This window comes from Anthonomus grandis, chromosome 1 (assembly GCF_022605725.1).
Source record: "Anthonomus grandis grandis chromosome 1, icAntGran1.3, whole genome shotgun sequence".
In the NCBI taxonomy this organism is placed as follows: Eukaryota; Metazoa; Arthropoda; class Insecta; order Coleoptera; family Curculionidae; genus Anthonomus; species Anthonomus grandis.
This window is the reverse complement of record NC_065546.1, coordinates 12784101-12795714: the sequence shown is the minus strand read 5'-3', so window position 1 is coordinate 12795714 and position 11614 is coordinate 12784101. Positions and strand designations below refer to the sequence as shown.

Here is an 11614-nt window from a genome sequence, read left to right as displayed (position 1 = left end):
AATATAGGGGTAACGATATACCCGAGGTAACGATTACAGTTCGATTGTTCTCTTCAAAAAAATACAGTCCACGAATTCGAAGGTTGCAGAACATCCACATAAAACCGTTATTTCTTCAGCATGTTTAAAGGTTTCTCATGCAACTACATTGGTTGTTCTGCATACTAATTTCAAAAGCTTAGTTTATTAAGAAAACCCGATAAATGAAAATGAACTTCATCCGACATAATTCAGTTATCCATCTGATCTGGTCTTTCCTCCGAGAATTTTAAAAATTCCTTGCAGAATGCAAGTCTGTTAGGTAGATCCTGTGTAGCTACTAAACTGCAGACAATAATAAACACTTCAGTCATAAACAGAACTCCTTCACCTATTCATGTATCAGGCAGTGGCATGTAAAAATGTGTCACAGTCCAGTGCCGTACCCTGTATAAGGAACCTGGAGAAAATCGGAGAATTCCTACAAATTCTATATTTAATATAGGTGATTGCAGTTTAACAAAGGGTGGCACAGAAAGTTAAATGATAAAAAGATGATTTTTTTCGAGATACTCCGTCAGTTTAAAAAAAAAAACTTCTATTTCTTTGGCTCTCTTGTTGCCTGGTCCTGAAGAAGCCAATAAGCAGAAACACATGTCGACAAGTACCATTCTTATGCTTTACTGCTTTCTGGCTGATGGAGTATCCTGGAAACTATACTATACTATCTTTTAAACTCAAAAACATTTTTAATGATGTTTTTACTTGCAAATTGCAAAAATTTTACATTTAAAAAGCTGCCTATAGGGCTGTATGAATTTCAAAGTACTTAAATACAAAGATCATCTAGAGACTACGGTCAACATTGCCATCATAGTGTGCAGTCTACTTTACAGGACGAAATAGTAACACCTATAGTTTCTTATGGGTAATTGGTTTGGCATGCAATTACAAGGCTGAGCACTACAAGAGAAACCGTTATTAAAGTGCAATCATTAGTGTGTGTATCACAGGAATTAGGAAAAGAGCTCCAATAGTAAAACTAAAGGTTATACTTGCCTTAGACTTTTGCATCCGTCGACATATAGATAGAGACCAGTCAGAGGCACTATGTGACTAAGCGACTATCTATAATTCAAATGGAGAACAAGAGATATAGGAGCATGACTATCTCAGAGCCAATACACTCTATTCTTCTATATTCCTAATTATGATATATGTAACGAAGAAATATTAATTTGAGAAAAAACATTCACATTAGAGGAGATTGGGTAAATGCTCTTCTTTTCACCATAAAATTATTTAAAAATGGAAGTGGGATATTCGGGCCATACGCCATGTATTTGGAGCTACTGGTTAAATACACCAGTAGCTTTCAAAGGGAAAGAACACAAATTTTAAAGAGAAAGTATTAAAGGTAGGAAATTGTTATTTTTATCGACAATCAAATGTGCACTGAGCTCATATATCATCAGGTCTAAGATGGCAGGAGACTGCCTAGGGAAATTCAATAAGGTAAGAGAGAACAACAACAGTAAATCGTAAATCCTGTAAATGTATAATCCTAGACACAGAGGTGTGCAAGGTAATAAAAAAGGTGATATCCTTGCAATAAGTTGTAGCTTTCAGTTCTTAGGACGAAAATCATTTTAGGGCATAAATAAAAATATACATCTAATCGAGTCAAAAAAAAATCTTAATATAATATGGAATTATCGCCAAGAAAAACGCAGAACATTAATGTTAGAGTAATTTAATGAATATAGAAATGCTGTGGAAAGAAGGAAGAAACCTTAAAACCCTATACTTACTACATCCGAAAGTCTCACCGAAAAGCGTGCCATAAATGTTGGCGACTATTAAGTTTTACAGACATACTATCTCTAAAACCGTTAGAACTACTAGTTTTTATCAAAGTTATAGGACTGTAAATAGTATTATGATTTCTCATTCTACGAACTTTGAACTTGTGAATTTATTCTCCAAAATCATAAAAATTATATATTTGCAGTTTTTAGGCATAATTTACGTTCATGGCGGTAATAGTTTTTCTCTTGAAGTGTTCAATGTAGGTGACTGCATTTCTGATCACATTCTTTGGCCAAACCCTTCAATACACTTTTACAGATTTCTTAGAGTAGATTAAATCAAAAATAGGTTCGTCACACGACTCCACAACGTTTGGCCTATCTTCTGATAACTGGCTGGATAATGCTCTGGTTGTTATTAGGAAGGCATTTCCAATGACGATATGCTCCTTATTTTGTCAATCCTTTGGCATCTTTCCTTCTGCATGTTTTTGCTATATACTAGTAGTCGTTCATGGAACGTGTTGAAAAACACGATTGCAAAGCTGGATTTTTTCTTAATATCTCTTTGGCCTTTCAGGTTAAAATCAATGTTGCTTTCTTTACCTCTTATCTATGTATCATGTTCTGCTACAGAAGTCGTGTTTTACTTGCAGCTTTTCATGTCCTGCGTTAAGTGAAAGGCACTGAACGTTGCAATGATAAACAGTCGACTGGCTCTAGGTGTCTTGCTGCTGGGTGGGCTTTTATTGTGTGGGATGGGCTATTGGATAAGTAGTTCTGCCACCAAGCTCCTAGACAGAGTGATGTCCTTGACGAACCCGAATATTTCTGTGATGATGCGGAAGGTTGCGGCGTTAACTTTACAGTGTTACTATTTTGCCAAGAGTTTGCAGACGGTAGCTCAGAATTATTGGAGGCTTGGGATTGTTTGAAAGTTTACTTATGACTGGCTATTAAAGAATCTAAGCTTGATTATAACTATTAAATAAGAGGGCGCCACTTAGTTTTTTTTTTAATGAAAGAAAACTAAGAAAATGTCTTGGTATATAGGTTTCAATTAACAATTAAATGACCCTGGATAAGGTAGATTTAAGGAGGTAAAAAAAAATCTCAGCAATACAACCAAATTATATTTACATCAAAGATATGTACACACCGCATGTTCTAATCTGATAAATGTTAATAATTTGCGATGAATTAAAATATAGTAACATTTAAATTATGATTTCACTACTAGGTAGATTTCAGCACTTGGAAATTTAATTGCAATTATTAAAGTTTTTAGTATATATTGGTATTATGCAGGGAAAAGTTCATGGACCTTTTTACCTAAGGCATATCAGCCTTAACCGTGTTATATCTACTTAAGTACCAAAAAGGGTACTGAAAAATACTGAACAAAAAATAATTAATATTACAGATAAGAAATTGACGTATTAAATTATGACATTGATTAAATATTTGTATCATTAAATTGAAATAAAAGGTATATTAATAAAAATTTAAATAAGTGAGACAAATCTATGGTTAGTAATATTTAAATAAATTGAATAAACTGGCCTATATATTCCTCCAAGAAATGAACGGCTTGCCTACAAAACCGAGGTTGTGGATGTATGCCATTTGTAGCTCAGCTATCTCGGCTGGGAATCTCTAATACTAGCTCTAACTCTAGCTCCAGCTCCACCGCTTTCAGCAATTTCCCGGGGAAATCAAAAGTCTGCAACCAACAATAATTGAAGAAGAATAAAGAGACAAACGGAAAAGTATAACCCTTGCTAGGTTTCATTATCTATACATCAAAATCTTGGGCATCCTGCACCAGAATTATGAAATAAACGGTTCCCTAAAGGAACAATATTAAGGACCATAAATTATCAACCATATTGGCCACTTCCTGCTTCACAAACTTCGAAAAATAAAAAAAAAAACTGGCCTTTTACGTGCGCTCCTACCTGCAACACGGGAACAAGTCCTCGAAAAATGGACGCAGTACCGACTCAATCAATAACGACCCCACCCCACCTGTCGCCTGAGCTGTCAATATCAGCCAATCAGAGAAGTGACGGACCGTCAACAGAAAGCATAGATAATTAAACCAGGAGAGTGATGCGTTACAGTAGTAATGTGTCATTGACAGTGTGAATTTAAAGAAATATGAATAAAAGAAGTTGACTGAAATTATTAATGTAATTATTGAAATTAATGAAATGTCAATGGAGCGTTAGTGAACATAAGGAATAGAAAAATAAAACGCTACAAGGTTCCGTTTGACAGCCTTAAGTCGTCCAAAGTATCTGTTGTTTAAGTCTACCCAGGAAGCACAGGTCTAGCTAAGGATTATCCTCACATATACCTTGTACATGCGCAAACTAGTCCGCAATGATAGTAGTGTAGGGAGTGCAGTTGGCGAAGTTGCTCTTCATTTTTCTTCGCTGTTTGTAATTCTGTGTATCGTGCCCAAGTAAGATGTTGGTTCAGGAATACGCCCAGATACTTAGAATTCGTAGCCAAAGCTGCCCAAGCAGAGAGATCCACATCTTTCCACTTTAGTCTATGGCGTGAATTTCTTTTGCATCTCTTTCGAAACATTATCGCTTGAGTCTTCCGCGGAATGAACTGGAATCTCCATTGGTCTGCCCATTTACACCATTACACCCCGTCGAGCTTTTATGCAGCCAATATTATTGCTGTATCATTGGCAAATTGATAGATCTGTCTAGACTTCGTAATGGGTAAATCATTTTAGTATTAACTGCAAACATATTAAATCTGATATAGTTCAGTTGTTTCATCCTTAATTTAATATAAAGTTAATTGTTATGGAAGTTATATTTTATATGCGGCTTTCTTAGGTATTATTTAATAATAAATTTTAATTGTAAAAAAAATAACTTACAATATTAGTAGTTATTAAATTTTATTTAGCACAATAATAGACAAACTTATTCCAGTTTCGTTGAAACTTAAAATATTATTTATTTACATAAGTAAGTAACAAAACTTATTTTTTAGTGATTACATATAAACTTACAATTATTTACATTTTATAAAAAAAAAGATAAAACACATAGATGAATTATAAAAGTTCGTTTTTATCATTAGTTCACAGGATTAACAAATTTTTTTGTCAGCAACAGCTTCGAAATACATCCTTAATATCGTCCGTTTTTCTCCCGATCAGAATATTTCCCAGACAACTTGCTTACAGAGTATCTATCGCTATATCTGTCATCTCCATATTTTTCCTCAGCTTTATAATGGATCTCACTAGGTGACGCCCCGATGGTTTTGGACCAATGGTGAGTCCAGTACAATTCGTCTGGGTTTACTTGGCTGGGCGGCTGTACATCTCTGCATATCACAACGCAGTATATAAGGCTACCGATAAGAGTTAGGAAGCCGAATATTAAGAATATTATGCCAAATATCCTGAAATAGACAAAATCTTAATTAAAGGTTTAAAGAAACTATTAAATTTTAATTAACTTTAAGTAAAACGTGTTTTTAATAAAGACAGCTTCAGAAAATTTGCAGACAGCAGAAATTAATCTAATGGAAATTTATTTGGTATTCATGACAGGATAAAAGAACTATCCAGTGATATCAACAGCAGACATCCGTTGGATATATTAGTTCTCAGCTTGATCTTTATTTACCTTAAATATCTTTATCTTTAATAGATATAAGCTAATATTCATCGATATGTGTTAGACATTTTGTGGATTTTCACTGGATGATTTCCGTTATCTGAGTTACAGCTCTTTTACTCCTCAAATTCAAATACTTAGATCTTTTTACTCACCAGACAATGACCGGCTCAAAGAATTGTATGACTATCACGAATCCCAATGTAACCAAAATGATGCCCAAGTTCAGTAAAAGCATCAAACAGCACATCCCTTTGATGTTAGGGCAAAAAGGGTTAGGAGCAGCCATAGTTTCCACAGTTACTCCTGCTTTTCTAGAACCCCGACCTGTTTTCACTGTACTCCTACTTGCTCTACTTGCAACAGAGGGCGCCACGCCCGATCGATAAGAATACTGACTTGGAGCTCTGGGTCTGGAAGTCCGACTGAATGTTTTAAAAAAGTGTGTAAGTATCTTTTATAAATATACATTTTTATATGAATAATTACCTAATTTCGGAAGGTGCTTTATAAGCTCCACTAGTAACGTAAATATCGGACCCGGTATCATCATATCGGCTACTTTTGCTTAATGCCGAAGGGGCTCTAGATGAAGTGTAACCATTTTGCCTTGGGCTATTATTGCTATAAGCAGGCCTGTGGTGCTGATGGTGGTTTCTTTCATTTACTATAGTATATGGCTAAAAAGAGAATAAAATTCATAATATTAATTTTACTAATTCAGTAATTTTCATATTAATAATTAAGAGGGGAAATAGAAAGGAGAAAAACAGTTTTTGCTCATAAGAAAGACAAGCTAAAAGAAAGAAGCTCGTAAGAAAGCCAAAAATATTATACAGATTCTTTATATTAGAAGGTCAATCCGTCAACTCTATATTTTATGTGGCAAATATGTCAATTTTAATTTTAACACTTTCCTTTTAATGTGCTGGTAAGTAAACTTAAAAAATATATTTTTTGCTAGACATCTATTTGAAAAAGTTCTATATCAGATATTGTCTTGGACCCCTTATTGTCCATCGGGCACAAAGGGATTTAAAAAAATTGCAATATTCTGGCAGCTTCTGTTGATTCCCCCGCTTAGCAAGATATTACAATAGTTTTATTAAATTTAATACAAATTTAATTAAATACAAATCTAATTTTTACATTTAATTTTTTTAAATTTAGAATGCGACTGGAACATTAAATGAAAATAATTTTACGAAACTAGCCAGTTTTAACCTTTCTCTAAAGATGGTAATATAGTTAGCGAAACACGTGTAAAAAGATTTAAATTAACGGTTTTTTTTAAACGGTAAAACTATTTTTTATTAAAACTTTGCTCTTAAAGCACATTTCACGTTTATCTTATTACATATTTTATATAAATTTTTCAATCAAAAATCAACCAAGTTTGCCAAAAAATAAGGGATTTGAAAGTCTTTAGTTTTGAAAATCTACACTTTTTATTTTTGTCTTATTGTTACACAGAAGAACGCTATACCTATTTCTTTAAGAACTGGTAAATTAGGTAATATTTTGTTGTGAGCGGGGCACCTTCTGTCCCTCCACTGTCACCCTAGGTCTATTATGGCTCACTCCTAGGTATTTATACTTCCCTAATTAAGTCTGTCTTCTTTAGGAATATCGAATTCCTTTCGAATTTGATTTGGAGAAGCATTCCTAATATAGTCCGTCTGAGGTAAGGCATCGATTGCCCGCCTGGTTTTCTCCCTGGATGTGCTCTGCAGTCTCGTCCTCGTCCATACATAGTCTGTATTCATTATTTTCTGCTAAAACAATCCTATTCATGTGGTGACGCAGTCTGCAGTAGTAAGTATACATTCCCATTAGGGCTTTTAGGTACTTTCTGTTAAGTTTCTGTATTGTATCTGTTACCTTCCTTGTTGTATCCAGTATGAAAACGATGCCTAATGCTGGTTCAGGTTGGCTCTGCTTCTTTTTTTGTCAAGCTTCTTAGCCGTCTCATTTCTTATAACCAACATATCCCGGTAGCCACTTTAGGGTAGTTTTGTTACTTTTCACAAGCAGTAGTGAGGGTAGATTATTATAGCGCTTTTAGGCCCGTCTGACTATCGCTATAGATTTTGATGGTTCTGTTTTTAAGTTGCATTTGGTTAAGCAAGTACTTTCGCTTGAATGATTTATGAGTGTTTCCCAAGGCAGATAGATATTTCTGTTCCTGTACTCCAAAATTGTGGAGCCCTTTGACTATACTGGAATGTCCGCTTTCTCTAGTTCGGTCTGGTATGTTGAGCGAGTATAAGCTTGAGCTCATGTTTTTCTTGGCATTAGACCTGATGCTATTCCAAGTGTGCTATGATTGCACACCTTCTCAACCAGTTTAGTTGATTCCACAGAAACTTTATTTGCCGGGATGCCATTTCTGACATGGTACCGTCTATAAGTGGTCTTATGACTTCCTCCTGCAGATATATGTGCAGAGGGGCCAGTCCAAGTCCAGTAGGGGAGACTGGGGTCAATTGTAACACGGGTCAATTGAAACAGTAATCAAAACTTTCTTCCGCTACAAGATAAAAACAAATTGCGCGTGTAATATATCGACAACCATTTTCTGGCAGTACGCCGCGGGCCATTAAACAAAGTATACGTACCTAGTGCGAGATTTTGTGTTTTCACGTATCCAAAGTAAGTATTTGCTATATTTCTTATGCATGTGTAAATGAGACTGTATGTGTATTTGGTTAGTTTGTCGGTTTTCATTAGTTAGCCCATTAACTTAGCTTTATTTTACTTTGGTTTAAATTTGAAATTAATTTTGTTTGTAGTAAATATGGTGTCATTTATTTAAAAAAGTTGTTTGGGTCAGTTGTAACGGGAACGTTTGTAACGTTTCAACTGACCCCGCCGTTCATTTTTAAAATGAAATAAATTGTAATTGAGTCTGTAGTGTGTTTAGTTAATTTGTCAGCTTTCATTAGTTAGGACAATAATCTAGTAAATTAATTAGATTATTGCATTTCAGATGCCCCGTAAAAGAGTCCCGAAAACTGATTGTTCAAGTCGAGATATATCTTTATATGAATCTGCATATGCAGTGCTCAAAAATGGAAGTTCTCTTCGCTTAGCTGCCGACCAATTTGGGATCTCTCATGTGTCTTTGTTGAGATACAAGCGAAAGAAAGAAGCTGCGGGGAATACTGAAGGTCAACCTCCTGTGACAATGGGCTATAAACCTGCAAATAAAGTTTTTAATGAACTTCAAGAAACCGAAATGGTAAAGTATATAAAAAAAGCTGCAGACATTTATCAAGGTCTGTCAACCAAAGATATTCGGAGACTTGCGTTAGAATTAACCATTAAATATGATATAGATAAACCAGACACTTGGATCAAAAACGGCATGGCAGGAGAAGACTGGTTTTCCGGTTTTACGTCAAGACACCATGACTTATCAATAAGAGCACCACAAGCAACCAGCTTAGCCAGAGCAACCAGCTTCAATTGTGCAAAGGTTTCTGTATTTTTTAATAATCTTGCCAAAGTTTTGGATCGAAACAAATTTGAAGCAAAGGATAATTACAACGTAGACGAAACTGGTGTGACAACAGTCCAGAAACCAAATCGAATTGTAACAAAAAGAGGCATGAAACAAGTGGGTGCAATTACCTCACAAGAACGTGGTACACTCGTAACAGTTACGGTTGCAATAAACGCACTAGGCAATTCGATTCCGCCCATGTATATTTTTCCTCGACTGCGGTTTCAGGATCATTTTATTCATGATGGTCCACCAGGGTGTATTGGGGCTGGAAACTGGTCAGGATGGATGCAAGAAAAAGAGTTCGTCTTGTTCTTAAAACACTTTCAAAAGCACACAAATTCTTCACAAGCTCATAAGGTTCTACTCACACTATCCCACATTACGATAACCACTCATCCCATATTAGTATAGAAGCTCTAGAGTATTGTAAAACTGATGGAATATAAATGTCAGCCCCTCGATAGAACAGTTTTCGGTCCTTTTAAGAAAGCAATAAAATCTGCTTGTGATGGTTGGATTCGTAGTCACCCTGGTAAACCGATGTCTGTATATGATTTACCCGGAATTGCGGCAACATCATTGCCCTTAGCTCTTACACAAAGTAATATCCAAGCCGGAAGTGCACAGGGATATATCCTTTTAACAGAGATATTTTTACGGAGACAGATTTCTCGCCATCTTTTGTCACAGATAGGTTGCCTCCAATCGAACCTTCAGTTTCACCTGCTTTAGATCCAGGCAACAATCTGAATCTGACAGATCCTACTTTGGAAGATACATTTGATAATCCTACCTTATCTACGTCTGTTACCAATAGGTTGCCTTCAACCGAACCTCCAAATGATCATCCTAGTTCAAATCCAGGAAACAATCTGACTGTACCAACCTTATAAGATGAGTTTCAAAACCCAACGCCATTAACTTCTCAGGGCCTAAAAAATTGTGAAATTTCCGAAAATACCCAAAATAACACGTTTTCACCAGAAGTTGTTAGGCCTTTCGGAAAAGCTTCACCAAGAAAAATAAACGCAAGACGAAAGAAAAAGAGGAAGTCAACCGTGTACACCGATACACCGGAAAAGGAGGAAATAGAGAGGGAAGCTAATAAGAAAACACAAAAGGTCAAACGGAATCTGGAAACCGAAAAGAAGGGTCCAAAGAAAATCCCCCCAAAAAAAGCACCCATGAGAACAAGAAAGAAGTCATCTGAAAATTCTACCGACGACGAAAGTGAATGTTTTTGTTTGGTGTGTGTTGAACCATTTAATAAAAGTAAGCCAGGTGAACAGTGGATCCGATGTACTAACTGCAAAATATGGTCGCATGAAGCATGCACACCACAAGAGCTCTCATATTACCACCAAGCTCTGACCAAAAATTAAAAGTTAAGTGTTACACATCTATATTATAAGAACTACCAGTTGTTGTTTTTTGTTTTTAAACTTTTTCCTAAGTTTTATTTTATGTTCCTACGTTTCTGTTTAATGTTCCTTCTCATAAGCAGAATATTAGCTTCTGTTATTTTTTTGTTGTTATGAGGCATTTTTTACAGTTTCTATATGATTTTGAGTCTTTTTTGAATAATAAAAGAAATGTGTTTTTTATTTAATCTATATTGCTTTTGTTACAACTATCCCCATAATGTGTTTCAATTGATACTTGATCGGGGTCGTTTGAAACATTATGCTCCACCGCTTATTTTTATTTGCATTTTTTTTCGCTTATCTATAGTCAAATTTAACTACTAGGTCAAGTATGTCAAGAAAAACAAATTTTTTTACTTTAACACTCTAAATAAATGTTTTTAAGTAATTACCTGTAGATATGACACTATCAATCTTTATCTTAACTCATTGAATTTTAGTTTTTTGAGATTTATGAATGATCTTCTAATTCTCTTGCCTATGTAATTGAAAGTAAGGATTGTTAGGTCCCAGAAAAGTATATTCTATAACACGTGTAATAGGTGAGGATTAAGGGAAATTCGACACAAGTATAGAAAATCGAAGCCCGAGCAGTTAGGCTAAGAAAAGAAGTGTAGAATTTTGGATTTCGCATTTCTTATAGACCCCTTTTTTTACGACTATTAGTTTACTTTGTTTCGATTTTTCTCAATTCAAAAATTTGTTTTTAAATAATCAATTTGTTTGAATAGTTTACGTTTTTTGGTGCAGATCCCTTAATTCATGTTTTAAGCATGTTAGTTAGATGACGCCACGATATAATAAATGGTATATCTTTTCTGACTCAGTAAAGTTACATCAAGTTTTGAATCATTGAACACATTATCATTAATGAAATAAGAGAAAAATATTTATAGCCCACAAGTTTCTTTTATTCAATCTCCCAATAGTTTAAATGTTTTCTATTGACCTACAGCTAGTACTATCTTTTTTTTTGATTTTCCAAGTCCATGGGATATATCTGGTATTTGTTTGGTATCAGCTGATGCTCTTAATTAAACAAGTCAATTTTAAGATATTTTTTTGTATTAAAAAAAATTTTTTTTTTTGTAGAAATTAACAATTTTTTTGGAAAGAAATTTTTTTTGCATTTGAGCTTGTTTATCTCTAAAGGAGTAACTTTTTGCAGAAAATAGTTTTACAAAAAAGAGAGTTCCATTTACGTTGTTTAATACGCATCATCGGAAACATCGCCGTTTAGGC

The 11614-nt window shown here is 34.7% G+C and overlaps 1 protein-coding gene across 1 annotated transcript in view; it reads right to left on the bottom strand.

Annotated features, from left to right (window-relative positions):
• Nucleotides 1–4693: 4693 nt before the first annotated feature.
• Nucleotides 4694–11614, bottom strand: part of LOC126737209 (uncharacterized) — a 39952-nt gene continuing 33031 nt past the window's right edge. Inside the window, exons 3-5 of the mRNA XM_050441993.1 lie at nt 5930–6120; nt 5596–5865; nt 4694–5222 (exon numbers count right to left, since the gene is read on the bottom strand). Coding sequence (XP_050297950.1) covers nt 4946–5222; nt 5596–5865; nt 5930–6120 — 738 coding nt within the window. The 3' untranslated portion in view covers nt 4694–4945. The remainder of the gene's footprint in view (nt 5223–5595; nt 5866–5929; nt 6121–11614) is intronic.